At 31.4% G+C, this 19,691-nt stretch overlaps 4 protein-coding genes across 5 annotated transcripts in view; 3 read left to right on the forward strand and 1 right to left on the reverse strand.

Annotated features, from left to right (window-relative positions):
* LOC108780657 (chymotrypsin-2-like) overlaps nt 1-2,392 on the forward strand; it is a 3,848-nt gene extending 1,456 nt beyond the window's left edge. The window contains exons 3-5 of the mRNA XM_018548430.1: nt 1,122-1,371; nt 1,636-1,779; nt 2,153-2,392. Of these exons, the coding sequence (XP_018403932.1) occupies nt 1,122-1,371; nt 1,636-1,779; nt 2,153-2,392 (634 nt within the window). The remainder of the gene's footprint in view (nt 1-1,121; nt 1,372-1,635; nt 1,780-2,152) is intronic.
* A 2,391-nt stretch (nt 2,393-4,783) lies between these two features.
* On the forward strand, nt 4,784-8,834 carry LOC108780656 (chymotrypsin-2-like). Its single transcript, XM_018548429.1, has 5 exons — nt 4,784-4,888; nt 5,349-5,502; nt 6,590-6,839; nt 7,732-7,869; nt 8,568-8,834. The coding sequence occupies exons 1-5, from the start codon at nt 4,837-4,839 to the stop codon at nt 8,832-8,834; spliced, it is 861 nt and encodes a 286-aa protein (XP_018403931.1). The 5' UTR covers nt 4,784-4,836.
* A 619-nt stretch (nt 8,835-9,453) lies between these two features.
* On the reverse strand, nt 9,454-12,476 carry LOC108780624 (WD repeat-containing protein 46). The gene is made up of 6 exons (XM_018548390.1): nt 12,405-12,476; nt 10,665-11,389; nt 10,261-10,577; nt 9,855-10,179; nt 9,648-9,761; nt 9,454-9,561 (listed from the first exon to the last, which is right to left on the reverse strand). Exons 1-6 carry the CDS (start codon nt 12,415-12,417, stop codon nt 9,454-9,456), a joined length of 1,602 nt encoding a protein of 533 aa, XP_018403892.1. The 5' UTR covers nt 12,418-12,476.
* An 863-nt stretch (nt 12,477-13,339) lies between these two features.
* fl(2)d (Pre-mRNA-splicing regulator female-lethal(2)D) lies at nt 13,340-19,489 on the forward strand. Of its 2 annotated transcripts, XM_018548337.1 has the most exons (6): nt 13,340-13,672; nt 15,035-15,394; nt 17,828-17,952; nt 18,058-18,236; nt 18,320-18,474; nt 18,606-19,489. In XM_018548337.1, exons 2-6 carry the CDS (start codon nt 15,163-15,165, stop codon nt 19,310-19,312), a joined length of 1,398 nt encoding a protein of 465 aa, XP_018403839.1. In that variant the 5' UTR covers nt 13,340-13,672; nt 15,035-15,162; the 3' UTR covers nt 19,313-19,489. The 2 variants fall into 2 exon arrangements, with proteins under 2 accessions (XP_018403839.1, XP_018403840.1); XM_018548338.1 differs by lacking the exons at nt 13,340-13,672; nt 15,035-15,394 and adding an exon at nt 15,758-16,757.
* Nucleotides 19,490-19,691: the final 202 nt, after the last annotated feature.

Consider the following 19,691-nt stretch of genomic DNA (forward strand, 5'->3'; position numbering starts at 1 on the left):
AGAGAGAGAGAGAGAGAGAGAGAGAGTTAAGATAACTTTTACCAACTCCGATTAACTTTAACCGACGATTGAAGTTAATTGAAATTGACAAGTTACTCTTATTGTTAGAAGTGTGAGAATTATTTCAAATTTGAATCAAATCTAATCACAATGAAAACTTCTTCTACTCACAGCTATTATTTAATTAGAATATATATCTTGCAAATCAAGGCTTTTGTGTCTAAAAGAATTGCGTTTTCACTAAGTTTTAACTAAGATTTTGGATAATTTTAAGTTTTACTTTTGAGTTCAGCATCTGTAATAATATTAAAATAGACTGATTTCAAATTTTGACTTTACCATCCTTGTCTGAAGAAGAACAGAAGTTAAATTTCCGATATTTAGAGATAAGTAATTTATATTGTTCATACGTAATTAAAACAACTCACACAAATTCAGATACATATACACTAAGCAAAAAAATTAAGGAAGCACTTTAAAATCTGCAAATTTTGTCGACATTGAGAAATTAATATCTCGACTTCCAGGAATCGCAAAACATTGTTCCTTAGTGTATGTTTAAGGCTGCATTCGGGCAGCGCGCTATTAGCGCCATTTGTGTGGTACGTCCTTGTCTCACGTCTAATGGACGACGAAGATAAAATGAAACAAATAGCGCTAATAGCGTCTCCCCGAATCTAGCCTAAGAGTAAAGCCTCTTTAAAATGGCTTTTAAGTGAAATTTTTCGTCCCCCGGCCATTAAAGTGTTTTTTTTTTTTTTCGTGAAAAGCAAAAGCAGAAAGTGTTAGAGTCTTGAAAATGTCATGATATTGCAGCCTTCCACGGGCAAAACAATAACAAGACGAAAAATGTCATTTAAACCATTTTAAAGTAGAGGCTTTACCCTTTAAAACGCGCTAAGGAACAATAATGTTCTGTGATTCCTAAAAGCCGAGATATTAGTTTCTTAATGTCAACAAAATTTGCAGGTTTTAAAGTGCTCCCCTAATTTTTTGCGTAGTGTACCTACTTAAACATTTTTAGATAAATACATATTTAAAAAATTATTCGTTTAAATTAGCTTTTAAGTTAAATATATTTAAAGTGTTAATTACACCTAAATCTCTATTGATTATTACAGAAAGGAGCCAAGAAATATTTTGGTCGACGTTGGAAGCGTTAATCTTGATTTTCCTGAAACTAGACATACGGTGTACAATCTAATAGTACACCCTGATTACAACAGAATGCTATTTTTAAACGATATTGGTTTAGTTAATCTAACATCAGAAATCAAGTTCAATGATAAAACTAATTTAATAAATTTAGTATCTTCCGACAGTAATTACGATGGTTTGAACTTTACAGTTACTGGCTGGGGAAGTCTTTCGGTAAATACGATGAGAAATATTTTTTATATCTCTTTCAAAATTATTTAAAATTGTACCAGATATAAGGATCTTGTAGCTAAACTAAAGTGTACACTTGTATTTAAATTGTAATAGATGTACTATATTTTAAGTTTTACAAAAACAATAAAGAATAGTTTTTGTACAGTCTAATTCAGCGACAAAGAAAACAGGCCTATGAATTTATTTCTATTTAAAAATCGGGACATATCATGTTTAATTAAAAATATTTATTTTTATTTTTAGTGGGACGGTTTAAATTCAAAATACCTTCAACAAATTGTAGTGCGGCAATTTCCTCAGGCTAGTTGCGCCCAAGTTTCAATATACAAAGACATCACCGATCATCATATATGCACCCTTAATGCGTATGGTCAAGGAATGTGCAATGTAAGTATATCCATAATCATAAAATAAATTATGTGCACGTTTATCTTGTAATTTACCTTTATCTTTCCATAAATTATAAAAAAGCCATCTTGTTGTTGCTTTCTTTAGATAATTGATATCAAGTTGATATCAAAGAATAAAAGTTCTGTCTTCTAGATAATTTATCATAATTAGTCATTTCTGATACAAAACAGTCACTGTAGATTGCTTTACAAAAACAGCTAAAGTCATTTGACGGTTATACATGTATAATGTATATATTTACATCATACATTAATATTTAAATTTTAAATAATAATATATACATAAAAACTGGCTAATATTATATACAATATAACTGGCTAATATAATATTAAATACACTGTCTTGGCAGGGTGATTCCGGTAGTGCACTCACTTACCAAGGCAACCTGGTTGGCATCATGTCTTATAATATACAGCCATGCGCCAGTGGTTGGCCAGATTTGTTCACCAAAGTATACTATCACAAACAGTGGATTGACAGTAATATTAATAATAATGATGATAATAATGGTAATAATGCAGGCAGCAATCAACAATTGAATATCATTCTTGGAATATTTATGTCATATGTATGTATTTTATTTATGTAAATACGTTTATTAAGTAAATACACATATTTTATTACATGTACCTGTGATTAATCATCAATTTTAATGATTAATGAACATTAGCAAAGATAAAAATCAATTCTTGAGAAAAAAATTATATTTTTGCTTCTGATGAATTATAATATTAGGGGGTTGCATTAAAAGCTGTTCACGTTTAGATGGCTCTAACTGCGTATGCTGTGGTCAAAGACATCTATTACTTACGTCATTTTAAAATGTGAACATTTCTAACTAAAATTTAATCAACAAACACCATCCTTGTTTATACATGTGCTTTTCTATAACTGAATTAAAATGGAACTCAATAAGTTGTTTTCCCGACGTATACTTCTACACTATTTTAATTTGAAAAAAATGCAGAAACATCGGAAACAGTATGTAGAGACTGGTTTCGACGATTCAAAAATAATGATTCCACGGTCACAATAATTGTATTATAGGAGGATGGACTTGAAATAAAATTGTTTTTAATTTTTATTCATGGAAGAATTTATGTCGAACAAATAATAACAGGGTTAATATACTATATATTTTAAGAATATTACATATTTAGAAAATCTAAATATATATACATTCATAAAGCATATAGAAAACTATGAAAATTTTACTTAATCTATCTTTTCATGTATCTTATTGTTTCGACGACAATTACTTATACGCATATGAACATGGATAACGTGTATACGGAAGCATTAATAATTATTTCTCGAAAATAGTATGTTGTAATATAACTTTATTACACATGGTTGAATTCGTAAAAAAATAATCTTTAATTTGGTAAAGAAAAAATATGAAAATTTAAAAAAATTATGGGTGGTGGGGGTACTTTGTTAAACAAAAAAATTAAAAGAATTTTTTTTTCTTTATATTTTTAAAGTACTCTTAAAACCGTACAAATTTTGTTTAAAAAAATTTTTTATATCTTTTATACTTCCGACGATATTCGCCTCGGAAGAAAAATACCGTTTTTTTTTTCAAAGAGGTGTTTCACACCCCTTAAACATGAGTTAGGGCACGTATAAAAAAATACGTATCTCTTAGATTTTCGTGCTTTAACAACATACTTCATGGAGAATCAAATCGGAGTCGGACAGTTGTGATACTTCCCTTGTTAGTTTAGCGAAGTATATCTCGGATCAGCGATAAAGTAACAAACAGATATGACAAACATATGAGGGTACATTGATAACAAACTCTAAGTGGATTTACTGTTGCAAAAATGTCAACATTCGTCACGTAAGAATAAATACAATTTAGTAGTATATACCAGACCTGATTTTTGTTTAACACTCATTTATCGTACTACTATATTCTTTAAATTTGGGATTTTATAAAATTACAATAAGCTAAAGGTTAGCTACAATATATACAAAGCTGAGCATTTAAAATACTTTTTTGCTTAAAATCAATTGAGTAAGTTAATTTTTTTTAAACTGACAAGTTAAAAATTAACAATCTTGAAAATTTAACTTAGTTAAGATACAAGTTAATGTATAATATAATGAAATTAATTGAATTAAAAGTTAAGTTAACCCTTGTGTACGCAACCACAACGTTGTTAATCCCTTCATTACAACAAAAATTCTTAAAAATTTCTAACTGCACCATTTGCTAAAAATTGAGTTAAATAACGACGATCCGGACGTCCCAAGCGAAATTTTAATTTTCAATCCACTTACATGCAAAAACGTACCGTGGTGGAGTACCCGGGTACTCGGTTGCGCACACAAGGGTTAATAAAAAAAAGTAATTAAAAAGTTAAAAATTAAAATTTTTTTTCACGATTTTAGGGTTTTAGGGTCTTAATAATACTGGAAATGACAATTTAAAAAAAACTTTATTTAGATTTTAGAACGTACTCTATATTTTATTATATTGTATATTTTATAATATTAATTTTTTTATAATTTTATATACACGTTTTGTTTCTATATACAGGGTGTCATTAATCGATTAAATCACCTATATTAAAAGCATGTAAAGTAAACCGAACTGAGTCGAAAAGTCTTATACCATTTTGCAGTTTACGCAATATTTACGAGATATTAGACCTTAAAGATAGCCGAATAAACGCGTTCGTTCGGCCTACTATTGCCGAATATTCGCTATCGTTAGCTTAGCGGGAAGTGAGAAGCGCCCCGCATACTATAATGCTTACACTGCTGATTTAAAAGAAATTACAGGAAAAGTTATTCGTATCATCTCGTCCACTTATTCTGAGAATATAATACACTCTCTTATACATTATCTATATACAAATAATATGGGGATCGATACGCAAATATGATAACGTCGATCGACAGCTATATAAATCAAAAATCGCACACGTTATGTGCGCCTCAGTATAACTACCACTATAAGTTTGTTCTCGGTTGATGGCACTTAAGTGCAATATTTTTCGAAGATTTTAAACACGCAAAGGCTTCATGTTTTCTATCATCGGTGTTATAATCGCGTGCCTAATATATCACACTCATGGTAAGTATATTTGTGAAAATTTTATTGCAAAATCATAAGATGTAAATTTTAACGCAAGTTTTAATGTATCACAAAAAGTTCAAATGTGTATCACAATAATATTGCTCAGATTGATATTGATAAGTGTACGTAACGTTCGGCGATATTGTTTAAACAAGCATTAATAATTGCATTTTTATCTTAATTTTATAAATTGACACAACAATTTTTCTGACATTTACATGTTTTAACAACCATGCACTTGGCAATCCTGTAAAGATTTTTTAAATATGTTTATACTCGCAACACACTCATTCCGTGCTTGTCGTATTAAATTTATATATTATTAAATAACAAATAAATATTAAAATAAAGAAAATAATTAATATCTGAGGAAACAAACGTTTGTAACAGTTTGAAATTAATATTTTTAACAAAAGATGCATTTTTTTATTAATAAATCAAAATTTTCAATTGATAGGTTTGCCAGATCCGCAAATCGTAGGCGGCTACGACGCTTCGGATGGCGAGTATCCTTATCAAGTGTCACTAAAATTAAGTACTGGACAGCATATTTGCGGTGGAGCTATCATTCACAAGAAATATGTTATCACCGCGGCGCACTGTTTCGAGAAGTACGTACATTTCTTTTCAAAATCTTAGAAAATATTCAACTATCTTTTATTCTTTAATAATTGTACAAATAAACGAAATACCATTGCATTTTCTATATATTCGCAATTTATAAGTAAACCATTATTATTTAAAAAAAATTTTATAAAAAACATGCAACAATTTTCGATATTTACAGATTTATATTGTATAAGCAATATAGGCACGATTACAATAACCAGGGCCCCCCAAAACAATAGTGATTTTTTTGAAAGAAATTCTAGCAAAGAACACGAGAAAAATAGTAAAAAAAATTCGTAGGTTTCGCCCCTTCCTGCTGGAGGGCTACACTACTGTTAAAAATAACCTAATCCAATCCATTTATTGGTGTGAGGTAGCTTTCGCTTCGAGTAAAAAGTCGGAACACATGTAGCTAAACTCAATAAATATCCTAGGTATTTATTTCGCTGCGATGTATTATATATATATAACTGAAAGGCATGCTAACATGATTTACGCGCGCGCGTTTTTCTGAAAGAAACTTTTGTTGTGATTTGACGCACACTAGCTTACATATTGACTAAAACGTCCTCGAAAGATATAATACACATTCCATTGCTGTTAGTAGTATTAGTTCTTCGAAATCACATTTATATATAATGCCACCGCATCGAAATATCCGCGAGAGATGTCACTTGATGAAGAATTTAATTTTGGCGACAATTCTGATAATGAGTTAAGCCCCGATTCATAATATACATTATACAGTATATTATGTAAAAGATATGTTATATTAAATATGTATTTTCGTATTTTCGTTTTTTTTTTGTTTATACGCATTAAAATCCTTTTTTTCTTCCTAAAGCGCGTGAAAAGTTGCAAGCTCACACAATGGTATCTAAACATAGATAATAACCGTAGAATTCAAATCCAGTTATTTTTATATCTATTGGTAGAAAAATGTTTTTACTATTTTCTCGTATTTCTATCTATAAATGCTTCTCAAAATCGCTTTCATTTTGAGGAGCCCCAGTTATCGTAATCGCCCCGCAATATGCAAAAAAATAATAAGAGTTCAGAGGAAATAAAAATCTCTATTGATTATTACAGTCGCTCTAGATCAGATATTGTCATCGACGTTGGAAGCATTCATCTTTTTAATTTTGAAAGTAGATATACAGCTTACAGCCTAATAATGCATCCTCATTACAACAAGACAAAAAACATAAACGACATTGGCTTAGTTAATTTAACGACAGAGATCAGCTTTAGTAAACACACCAAATCGATAAATTTAATATCTTACGACGAAAATTTCGAAGGTTTTGACTTTATAGCTACTGGCTGGGGAATGCTTTGGGTAAATATAAGAAATATATTTTATATCTGCTTCAAAATAATTTAAAATCGTACCATAAGTTTTTAAGAACAGTATATACGTAAAAGCGCGTTTGTTATATTTAAATCATAATACATATATACATATACTACGAAAAAAAAAACTAGGGGAACACTTTAAAACCTGCAAATTTTATCGATTTTGAGAAACTAATATCTCGGCTTCCAGGAATCGCAGAACGTTGCTTAGCGCGTTTTACAGGGTAAAGCCTAAAGGTTCTACTTTAAAATGGCTTAAGTGAAATCTTTCGTCCCATCCAACTATTTTGTTCGTGAAAATCAAAAACAGAGAATGTTAGAATCTTGAAAATGTCATGATATTGCAGCCTTCCATGGCCAAAGCAACGACGAGGAGAAAAACGTTACCTCAGATACAACTGAGTTATCAGGTTCCAAAATAGACCCAATTTTTTGCAAGATTTTGGTTAAATACCACCGTATAACTCAGCTCCTATGGCAAGCTAGAGAACAATTTTCATTACCTCATTTTAAAAGAAATGTTCTCGGCTTCAAAACTGATGTGATAACGTTTTTCGCTTCGTCATTGCTTTGCCCGTAGAAGGCTACAATATCATGACATTTTCAAGATTTTAATACTCTCTGCGAAAAATTTCACTTAAGCCATTTTAAAGTAGAGGCTTTACCCTTTAAAATGCGCTAAAGAATAATGTTCTGCGATTCCTGAAAGCCGAGATATTAGTTTTTCAAAATCGACAAAATTTGCTGGTTTTAAAGTGCTCCCCTAATTTTTTTGCGTACCTATATATAGTGTATATATATATATATATATAGATTTACTTCTATTTTAAAATTAAGATATTAGACATTAAGTAATAATAAAAATATTTTTTTAGCCCGATGGTCCGTTATCAGATCGCCTACAAAAAATTAAAGTAAAAGGATTTTCTCAAACTTTGTGCGTCAAAACGTATCCAAATATTACCAATAATCACATATGCACTCTTCCAGCGTCGGGTCAAGGAATGTGCTGTGTAAGTATATGTATAATTATAACCGTAAAATAAATCGTGTACACTGTACACGTTTATCCCGTGATAACTTTCAGTATAAAATATAAAATATAAATTATAAAAGAAAATTATAGCAAAAAAGAAAGTAATCAGGTGCTTTATCTATGTTGGTATTATATTGAGTCATATCAGAGAATGATAAATCAAATTTTTCTTTCGTTTAGATAATTTATCAGAATTATAATCATATCCGACGGAAAAGCAATTAATTATTTTATAAAAAAAAACTTTTAAGTCACGCGGCAATTGCTTACATTATATACTAATATTTAAAGCGACACTCAATGAGATTTTAAGGCGTATATATAAAATCCATTCTACAATTACGTAAGTTGTGAATCGTTGTAGTCATAAGAATTGACCAACTACAGTTGAATATTCTCTTCAAACTCGAGAGTGTAGTTAATTCAGTTCTTACAACTATAATAATTTAAAACTATGTGTTTATATAGAATGGATTTTAAATTTTCAGCCTAAGAAATTGACAATCGAACGTGAAGAGAATAGTCGACTATATGATTGATTAATTTCTTATGGTTTAGAGACTAAAATTTAATAAGTTTCATATCTTAAAATTTCATTATAGACACCGCTTAAAAAGATCGCTAAATTATTGAAAAATGCTGACGAACATTGTATTAAATATCATGTATCGGCAGGGTGATTCCGGTGGTGCACTTACTTACAAAGGCGATCTGGCTGGCATCGTATCCTTTGGTAAATGGCCGTGTGCCAGTGGCTATCCAGACGTGTTCACCAGGGTATACTATTACAGACAGTGGATTAACGATACTATTAATGCAGATAGCAAAGTGTACTGTTACGGACAGCAGAATAACAATACTATTAATGCAAGCAGTAACCAACAATTCAACATCTTTCTCGGACTTTTCATGATGTATCTATGTATACATTCATTTCTTTAAAGATGTATATATACTTTACTGCCTACACTTGTTATCAATCATCAATATTTTAATTATTGATAAATACTGTAAAATTCGTTCTTAAGAAAAAAATTGTATTATTGCGGATATTTAATTATAATTTAATTAATATTGATTTTTATTACATACATAATATACACGTATGTACGTGTACATATGTAGTTTTATACATATAAAGGAAATTCGTTAAAAATTCAAACAAAATAAAAATAATATATTGCTGTAGAAATAAATCGTAAATATTTTGAGATACTCTGATAATTTATTTTAAATTTATTATAAACTATATAAAAAACAAAAATTTTAAGCCCTTGAACGTCTTATTTCGATTTCATAAATTTTGCCCAGACGCTTGTTCCCGTTGACATGAAAAAAAAAAACGTTTCATATATAAAATATCATTCAAATATTCAAAATTTACCACTAACCTCTTTTAATAATTTTTTAACAAATTTGATGCCAAATTTTATTTTAAAAAATATAAAGATAATCGTCATTTTTGTTGTTGATTTTTATAAATATTAAAATATATTTAATAATACTTAAAAAGTACATAATAATCACATACACAAACAATTACGAATTCTATTACATTATTCTATTTTTTCGAAACAAATCTATTTAATACACCATAATCTTTATTTTGATTCTCTGTCTTTGTCGTCATTGTCTCCTTCTGTTCTTCACGAAGTGTTTCAATCATTTCCTGAAAATAGCAATTTATATCATTTAATATCTAATTGATAAGTATAACAAATAACTTGGTTTAGAATATGCAAAATGCGCGCTTACTCGACGATTTAGATCCTTTAATATTTTTTTAGTTTTTATTATTTTTGCAGTGCCACCTTTTCCCTTAGCTTTTGTTCGTCGAGGTTCAAAGTTTATCGGTTTGGGCTTAATATACTAAAAAAAATATATATATATTGTTAAAAATGTCAAATACTATTATATTATGCAAAATGAGTTAAATTTAAAATATTTTTGTTTGTTACTTACCAAAAGCTTTTTCTTTGCTTCCATTTTTTCTTTGTACGTAGGTACATCAACTTCGTGTATTTCGGTCGAATCTAGAGTAATCAATTCGGGTTGTATCTTTTCTAAAAGTGCTTTCACTTCCGTCTCTCGTCTTTGACTTTTAGTTTGATATGGATTAACTTCATATGCATCATAATTTGCTTCTGCACTTCCTGGCACCAGAAGCGACGAAAATTCATTAGCTGTAGAAATTCCTAAGAAATCTTCATAGGGACAAAATCGCACACAGTTCACATTGCGAGCAGTTCTATGTCGTAAATATAGATTGAAATCACCAGAAGTTTCTCTAATATAAAAATAAATATAGATGATAAAAACTCCTCAGTTGTAGTGTGTGTGTAGTACTTATTTTATATTAATAAATTACCTATATATTTCAACTACATTGCCAATTCCAAGTGCGAGCAAACCGCGCTGACTGTAAGACATACGATGAGCAGGTGAACGAAGATGCAAGTGACTCACTGGTCCTGCTAAATTCCTAATATCCCATATCTTCACAGATCTATCTAGAGAACTAGTTGCCATGTAAGTCCCATATGGGTGAACAGTGCACGTCATAATTGACTGATGGTGGCAAAGCATTTTTGCCAATGGTTTATGAGAGTTTGGAGACCACATAGATACTATTCCTTTCGAGTTACCCACACATAGCACTGCATTACTTGGATTTTGTGTCATCACCTACCATAAATTAATGATTGTCAGTAAACAATATCTGAGATACAACATGAACAATTGAAAATAAATGCAAACTTTTATAAAACTCACAGATATTCTGCCCAAATTAGAGTTATAACGAGCGATTAGCTTGCCTATAGAAATATCCAACCAAGCCATATGACCGTCCTTTGATCCACTAGCAAGTAAAAAATGATATGGTAAAAATTCCAATCTTGTTACGCCATTCATTCTTTTCAAGCAATGTAATTCTATTCCCTGATTATCATATACATAAACCCAATCTTTTTGCGCTACTGCAAACATAGTCTCCAAATGTAGCCATGTAACATCGTGCACAGATTCCATCACGTTTATTTCACAGGCCAGTTTCTTCGTCACCCAGTCGAAAGCTGCTACATGACCTTGTTTCCCACCTAAGAGCAAGTGTCTACCATTTCTAGTATATCTGAAACAGTATGGGCCAAATTGCAAATCTAATTTGAAACGTTTAGCCGCACTCGTTATGTCCACATTCTCTACTATTTGTTTCTGTCTATATTCGGTAGTAACTTCTCCAGGTTCTGCTTCCAAATAGCCATGCTCCTCGGTCAATAATAGTTCTGTCCGAGCAGAAGCTTCTATCTGTTCTTCTATAGCTTGCTCTTTCTGTTTTAATTTCGTCCTCAGTATTTTGTTTTTTATAATACATGTCTTTTTACTTCTGAACTCAAGTCCAGGACCTTTGGAATATTTCATTAATACTTCTTTTTTAACTGGCACCTTTTCAGGGTATTTCTTATTAATTGGTATCCTTTCATGATGCTTTTTATTCACTAGAAATGGCAAATATAATTTTTATAGCACAAAAAGGACAACTAAGAAAATAAGTACAAAATATGACGTAATATAAATAATTTATAGTAGTTTACTTCAATTTTGTAACATTTCTAGATTTGTAAAATTTCTAGATTTGAAAGTTGTTTAAGATAGAAATTATTATCTCCTTTCAATATTAAATTATATGTAATGACTTTTCATAAGTTCATTGCATTTATATATTTTTCCTTTATACAAGATCTCATAACTTATTTAATATTTCTGAGAGTAAAAGAAGATACAATTTTGAAACTAAAAATTTCTTTCTTATATATAATTTTGGCTCAGGCTATTATCTATCGAATTATTAACAATTATAGTTCGTCAATCAGATAGTGCTCAGCCGGAGTACACAGAAGCACAGCATACTATAGGACTCCTTGTGTTTATTGTACATTCACCCCGTTAAAATTTTATTATAATTTTTTGTATTAATTGATAAATAAATTAATAAAAGATTTTTTTTTTATTTATTTTTACAGTAATAAATTAAATTAAGAGTTATGGGACATCCTGTATACTATCCAGTAATGAGAATGGATTAAACAGGATTGAAATTTTAACTATCCAAATGCGTATTTTAAATAACAAAAACTTTGTTTATTCAATTGTATTAAATTGGATTTAGTTGGATGAAAAACAGGATTAAAAAACTGTATTTCCAATTCACAATTTTGAACAGAGTTCATGAGGTAAAAAGCTGATATTATTGTTAGATTGAAAGGCACAGAACATGCTCCATTCAATTCGTATAAATAAATTAAAATGCATTCGAATTGAAAAGAATTATTTTAACGTTCGCGAATGCACATTTCTAAAAATATGAATCAATTTCAAGTCATTTCAATCCACTCTCGTTTACAGGAACGTACACGTGAGTTAACCTATAACTGTAATTTAATGTATTGATTAAATTAGTGAGAAAAAGAAAATAAAAAATCGAACAATAAAGGATAATTTCAGTGCTCATACCTGGTCGTTCCATTGTGTTTCTATTGTGTTTTTTATCAAATATTAGTTTCTATACTAATTATTATGGATACACATAATAATGTACATTTTAGGGTGACTGTTACCAACGCCGATTAACTTTAATCGACGATTAACTCAATCCACAGTGTAGCCAACAGCAAGATTGCGTATCGTTCTTAAGATACAACCACAATAGAAGGAATAAGAAATAAGAAATTTAACCTATCAGAAATCGAATACATTGGTATACATAGTTTCTGATAGGCTAAAGCCCAAGACACAATGCGAGGGAATAGCGATAGCGATAAGTTTCAACCTAACAAAAATGTGTATTCCGGTGTATTCGATTTCTGATAAGTTGAAACTTATCGCTATCGCTATTCCCTAGTATTCGTGTCTTGGGCTTAAAATGGCTTATTTCATTTATTCCTAATTCCGTATTCCTTCTATTGTGGCTGTACCTTAAATACCATCTGCCTATGATAATTCATATCTCAAAAATATGTAATTAAAACAAGCAAAAAATGTTACGGATAGTGAAAACGATGATTTAATAGATGATTGATTGAATGATTTAATAGATGTTATGATTACATTTAATAATGCGCGGGAAAAATGCGAGATGATAACCAATGGGCGAGTTCAAGACGGCAAAGCGGCTAGATTCGCTTGCCGAGCGATCGAATATGATTAGTTGGATCTATAAGTAATAACCAATTATGGTCGATCGCTCGGCAAGCGTACGTACCTAGAAAATGTACACAGAGCAAATTCATTAGGAACAAATCCTGTGATTAGCTTGGCAACACTGCTGCGAGACACGCGTCATTCGCTGTTCACGTTTCGTCGTAGGTCGTAGGTCGATTATGATTGGAGCATGCGCTGACACACTCCCGTTCACCTATTCCGGTTCCCTTCTCTCGCGATACGTGGGGGTGATTGTCATTCATGATTAGTCGTAACGTTCTTGACCGCGACGAGGTTTATCGCGTTTCCAAGTTTCCACGTACGGTATTACGTCTACGCGTACCTCGTCGGAAACAGTCAAGGTTTTAACGCAGTACGTACGCTTTCCTCGTCGCTCGTGTGATACTCGGCTCCGTTCAGCTCCGTTCGGATTGATCGATCGCAGAGTGAAATTCGCCGCACGCGAAGGACCCATTTGGCGCTTTTTCCATGAGTGCGCGATGTCGCCTCTCTCCTGATAACGGTGATATCCGATCCCGGTCGTCTTCACAATAATGGGATCTTTGCCGTCCTAATATGCGGTAGGTAGCCGATCAAGATTTTGTGGGAAAGGGATGAAAAGAAAGAAAGAAAAAAAAATGTGTTTTAACGTGCGCGGCATTATTCGCGAAACCGCGTGGCGATTGATCGCGGTGAAGTTGGTTTTGGAATTGTCCGAGATCCGCGCAATTACAGCCAGATTACAGTCGTATCCCTGGAAAGTGAGAAAAGAAACAAAAGGAGAAGGCAGCACGAGTGGAAAGAAAAAAAAAAAAAAAAGAACGAATGCTTAGACGTAACGTAAGCTGTTCCTTCGTGGCGGACATGTCGACGTAATGGCGTCACGGCTGTCTTTTGACCGCAGATAAATGCATTCCGCTTTCCCGATTGCCGCAACGGCGGATTCTGGCGCCCTTCAATACCGTTCCCAATACAGAATTGCACGTGATTATACTTCATTACAACGACGCCATCCTTGATGCGTAACGCTTGATGGATATCCACGCATATCTAATCGATTTCAGTCTTGATATTTTTCAATAAGATTTAATACACTTCTTACATACTGTAATCAAATTGAGAAGAAGAGAGCGGATACCTTGCATTTCGATAAATTTTCATGAAATTTTCACTTCAACTACAGAGATATACAGCAAGTGGATGGTCTTACTCTTGTAGCAGACGAGTACTTAACTGATTTGATCTGTAGGTTAATCAGACGTGACCAATAAGTTCATGTTTTCAAATCAATGCTCTTACAATGCTCCACATTTAGTATTACAGAGTTATTCTCTAAGTATTGTAAAATGGAGCAAAGTCAACAAATTAATTTGTTCTCAATGGATGTTATTTGTGTCTCATTATTGCAGTTTATTCATAATTGGTTCTTATATTTAAGTCTATCTTAAGTACAATTTTTTTGCCTATTCTTTTTAGATAAACTTTCACTTTTTCATCTTTTCTCTTATTTTTCTCCAAAATGAAGAAAAAGAGAAGAAAGATAAGCTATATAAGTTCAGCTGAAAATAACACTTTTAAGAAGTCTTAAACCAATCATAAGAGTTATATTAGCAACTTAAAACATTACTTAACTAGACAGTTTTAATAAAATAAGTATTTCAGGTATAAACATAAAAAACAATTTTTATTGCTCTATGAGAGAGCTTAGTACAGATAGATTATTCCAATATATTTACATAAAACTGTTAGAGAGATTAAATATGATAAATATAATTAAACTGATATAATGTTGTGCTTCATAGATGATATATAATGATTATATTAATTAATATTATAAAATCTCTTAAAATAAGAATAAAGTAAATAACAGTTTACAAAATTACAGCTTTAAAGCATAACTTATGATTTAATCATTTTTATATACTTATATTTGTCTGTTTCAGATGAAATATTAGTCATAGTATTCAGTCAGTGATACAATTCGTCGGCATCATAGCATTGATGAATAGAAGATTTTGCATATAAAGGCCTCTTCTACATTTTAACATCCAACTGCGAATTAGTGGTGGAAATGGCAGATGAGTGCAGCGAGGTCAAGTCGGCAGGACCATCTTCGCCAAGGAGTCCTCAGGGTAGCAGTAACAGTGGAAAGCCCAGTAGCCCACATTCACCTAAGCAACCAAGACGCGTGAAACTAACGCAGCAACAATTGGACAGCTTGACAAAGGACGAGCTAGCGGCCAAATGGCATGAACAGGACTTGTATGTGGAGTGTCTAGAAGCCCAGTCGGCAGCTCAGGAAGGTACTGAGATCACACGAGTGAGACCATCTCACTCACCACATTTCTTAAGCGAATTAACGAATGCCAGGATACAACGATATTTTGTAAGAGACAAGACTCTCGTAGAGACGCTAAGCATAGGGTTCATTAGATCAGTGTTTAGGATATTGTCATTAAGTTGTTTATTAGGCTTAAGGTAGCGAGAAAGCTTTAATAAATAAGTACTCCAGGTATAAACATAGAAAACTATTTATTGATCTATGAGAGAGCTTAATACACGTGCGATCAGATTATTTCAATGTATCTGCACAAAAGTACTAAAGAAATTAAATATGAAATTGAGATAATGTTATACTTCATATATGATATAGTGATTATATTTATATTAATTTTCAAAACTACATTTGTGATGTGTATAGTGCGGGTAATTAAAGATTCATATGTATCGTGATGTAAGGCGATAATTCTCAATGTAATTGTGAGCACGGGTGGAGTGACAGCCACATATATGACATACAAAAAGAGATACATTTAGTCTAAATTTTTTTGTGAGCAATTATATTGCCAGCCATGAAAAAGCCATGATTAGCGAATAAAAGTGAATATGGCTGAGCTAACAAGTGCTTATGTGTGTCAACAAACGTCAATGAGGTTTCTCTGCAAAAAAAAAACGTGTCTACCATCGATGTTGTGGCAGACACAACATTGCTCAAAATGTCATTTCACAAGTGCCCTGTGCAGTGCATCGCGTTTATCTCTGCAGTGTAATAATTACACTGTCAAAAAAAATGCAGGATAGTGTGTGCCGTGCGTGTAATTCGAAATATCGGGTTCTAGTTAACGAAGATGAGATGAAAAGCTGCATTTATATGATGGCGCTGAATTTACGACTCAGAGGAATAATAAGAGTGGATCCGTGTCATCATTTGGCCTACAAAATACTGCACCTGGGGTGCGTGAAATTTATATCTCAGTGAAGTACGCAATCACATTCGTCGTTATCAATTGGAACATAACTCAATCCCATCTGTTTCCCTTCCCTTAATCTCTCTCTATGTATCCTTAAATATTATCTTATCCTTAATTTTTTTACAGTTAGAGATAATGCTATTAACTGTGTTCCTAAACCAATTATCCCACATATTCTTACTATGAATGCAACTTATGCATGCATTTATACCTGCACCATAATGTCCTGCTATCAGATACAAATTTCAAAAGTATATACCTGTGGGTTAAGCCCGGCCAGCGTCTCGTTACGCCAACATCTGTGCCTGCAACAAGTACACTTGATTCATGCGGAAGAAAAGTTAACGTCCACTCTTGGTCTTGGAAGTACAGAGAATCACACAAATGGCACGTCGCAACGACTCCAAAAATCAAAGTATGCGCTAATTAACAATGTCAGTTGTCAGGCAGTCATAGTCACGTACTTATAAAAGTATATTGTTTATTTATGCGCACTTAGGTAAAAGTCATAAATGTTAATTTTTCCAGTATGCTTAGTTCTATCATCAAAAACTATCTATCTATATATATATATATATATATAATATTTTATAAAATTATATAGTCTGATGTTTCAAATATTCAATATTATGAGAAATTCATACATTTTTATTCTTAATTAATTATATAAATGTTCCAGAGAAAACTATTTACAGTTATAAAAAAAAATTCTGAGTATTTTATTATAAATACATTAGAAGAAATTTTTAATAGAATAAAGTATATATTATTACATTTCTTCAAAATAATAAATTTTATTTATTAATAATAATTTTGAAAAAAATACTACAAAATCAGAAAAAAAATTTTATATTTTTAAAATATATTTTATACAGAGAGATATGGCTGTTCACAAAAATGATTAAAGAATTCTTTTTGAATCTAATTAATTTATTTTATAAAAATGATTAAAATTCTTACACATTAGTAAATAATATAAAATATTAATATTATTAAATTTTTAATTATTAAATAACATAAAAATTATTTAAATTTTAGAGAGAGAATATATTAGACATTGATATTTACATTTTTACTAATTCAAATATAAAAAAAATCATTTATATAAAGTATCTTTGAAGAAAGTTTTGAAAACATTATGACAATATAAAATACAGTCGCTGGTTAGATATTGAAAAAAAAAATAAAATCAACTTGCAGGCTTAAGATAGAGAACTTATACGCGCGTGCGTGTGTGTGTGTGTGTGTATGTATGTATGTATTACATCTCCTATATGAAATACACATATTTCATTATTTCGCTGTAAATGTTTTAATGGTCAAGAATTATGTTATTTTACAAGAAATATTCTTCTTGTAAAATATAAGTATATACATACATCACAAACATATATGTATAATAACTACTTCAATTTTAAGAAACACAGATTCCATTGAATATTAAAGTTCTAGAAGTAGAAAAATTTATAGATTATTCCTTTATAGGTGAACTAGCTTCATTGAGAGAATCCGAAAACAAATACAGACAACAATATATAGAGGCATCTCACAGGGAGAAGATCTTAGTGAGGAGGCTTGCCTCTAAAGAGCAGGAATTACAAGAGTATATTGTATGTAACCATTTTCAGACACATCAAAATTATAATACAGTTTGTCTTGCAAAATTTATTTTTACATGATCTTATATTTAAAAAAATTTTTTTTTATTATTATAGAATCAAATAACTGAAATGAAAGCCACCCAAGCTCCGTCCACAGCTGCATTAAGATCCGCTCTGTTAGATCCGGCTGTTAATATATTAATACAGAAATTAAGACAAGAGTTAATAACAACCAAGGGCAAATTAGAGGATACGCAGAATGAACTAAGCGCATGGAAATTCACCCCGGATAGGTCAGAAAAACTTTATACATGAAATAAAAGACACCACACGCAACACAAGTGTTTTTTCATTAAATTAAATATTTTATTTACAGTAATACGGGGAAAAGATTAATGGCAAAGTGTAGGTTGTTATATCAAGAAAATGAAGAACTTGGTCGTATGATTGCCAGTGGACGTATTGCTAAATTAGAAGGCGAACTCGCTCTACAAAAGAGTTTTAGTGAAGAAGTGAAAAAATCACAATCAGGTATTATTAATCAGTTATTCATTAAATTATTATTAATTTTTACTAAGTAATTATTACAATTAAAATCGGATATTATGATCAAAATATTTCAAATATAACTAATACGTTTTTATTTAATTTATTTTTTACAGAATTAGATGAGTTTCTGCAGGATTTAGATGAAGACGTAGAGGGTATGCAGAGCACTATTTACTTTTTGCAACAAGAACTGCGTAAGGCACGAGAATCTGTCACGCTACTGCAACAGGAGAATGCAGCATTAAAGACCAATACAAACGAAAATAATTTATCGAATGGTTTATCGCCCCATACGCCACCAATTAAGAAAGAGGAACAGGAAGAAACTGCAATACTAGATACAAAACCTCCGAAATCGATGGAGGATAGTGATATGTGCAAAGGTGTGAGGACTCCGCCGTTGGCATCGCCCCAGAGTGAGCTTACCAGTGTCGAAAGAACAGAACGTGCGGAGAGAAAACTTAATCAAGCCGATCACAATGACGAGAGTTCCAGCGATTCCGCGGCGTTAATTATTAAAGTTGAGAACGAGGAACTTAGTGATAGGGAAGAAGAGCAGGAGGAAAATCGGAATAAACGAATATTAAGAAATAAAAATCACAGTAGGAATAGTGGTAAATCGAACGGGGAGGAGGTGACAACACGAACAACACGGGGTAGGGACAGGATAAAGAGGGAGAAAAGTGCAGCCAGTAGTGATGATGAAAGGACGCACAAGAAGAAACGTAGGGAAAGCATTCTTTCTCTCGATTATAACGAAGCCGATGACGATGCGTTAGTTTTAACTAATGGCGAGACTCTACAGAGTGATCCCGAATGAATATTAATTTAGGTTAATTTGGACAACATTAACCACACGTATGGTTGAAATTCGCGATATATGATTTTAACATCCACTATGTACAAAATTTTTCATCTAAAGCAACGCGTCGGTTGCCTATTTACAAGATATTGTTCGAATAAAAAAATAATTAGCCATAAAGAAATGTAATTTCAGTACCTGTATTCGTGATAAACTGCAAAGGATAAATATTCACATTGGTCTCTAAAATGACAAACCTGTAAATACTCTTATACCATTAGATCGATATAAAGTTCGTTTACGTCAAGTTACTTGCAAATGACCAAGTTGCGTATTACATTACAAAGATGTATCAGATGAAAAATCTGAATAGGTTAATATAATTTATTACAGTCAA

Source organism: Cyphomyrmex costatus, unplaced genomic scaffold, assembly GCF_001594065.2.
Source record: "Cyphomyrmex costatus isolate MS0001 unplaced genomic scaffold, Ccosl1.0 scaffold72, whole genome shotgun sequence".
Taxonomy (NCBI): Eukaryota; Metazoa; Arthropoda; class Insecta; order Hymenoptera; family Formicidae; genus Cyphomyrmex; species Cyphomyrmex costatus.

What these genes read in the sequence shown, in the direction of transcription:
- LOC108780624 (XM_018548390.1), bottom strand. An exon ending in AATGTAGTTGAAATATATAG is followed by an intron (nt 10,180 to 10,260) that starts GTAATTTATTAA and finishes TTTTTATATTAG; the next exon opens with AGAAACTTCTGGTGATTTCA. An exon ending in TAAAGGATCTAAATCGTCGA is followed by an intron (nt 9,562 to 9,647) that starts GTAAGCGCGCAT and finishes TGCTATTTTCAG; the next exon opens with GAAATGATTGAAACACTTCG.
- LOC108780656 (XM_018548429.1), top strand. Translation starts at nt 4,837, where the DNA reads ATGTTTTCTATCATCGGTGTTATAATCGCGTGCCTAATATATCACACT. An exon ending in GCGGCGCACTGTTTCGAGAA is followed by an intron (nt 5,503 to 6,589) that starts GTACGTACATTT and finishes TGATTATTACAG; the next exon opens with TCGCTCTAGATCAGATATTG. An exon ending in CTGGCTGGGGAATGCTTTGG is followed by an intron (nt 6,840 to 7,731) that starts GTAAATATAAGA and finishes ATATTTTTTTAG; the next exon opens with CCCGATGGTCCGTTATCAGA.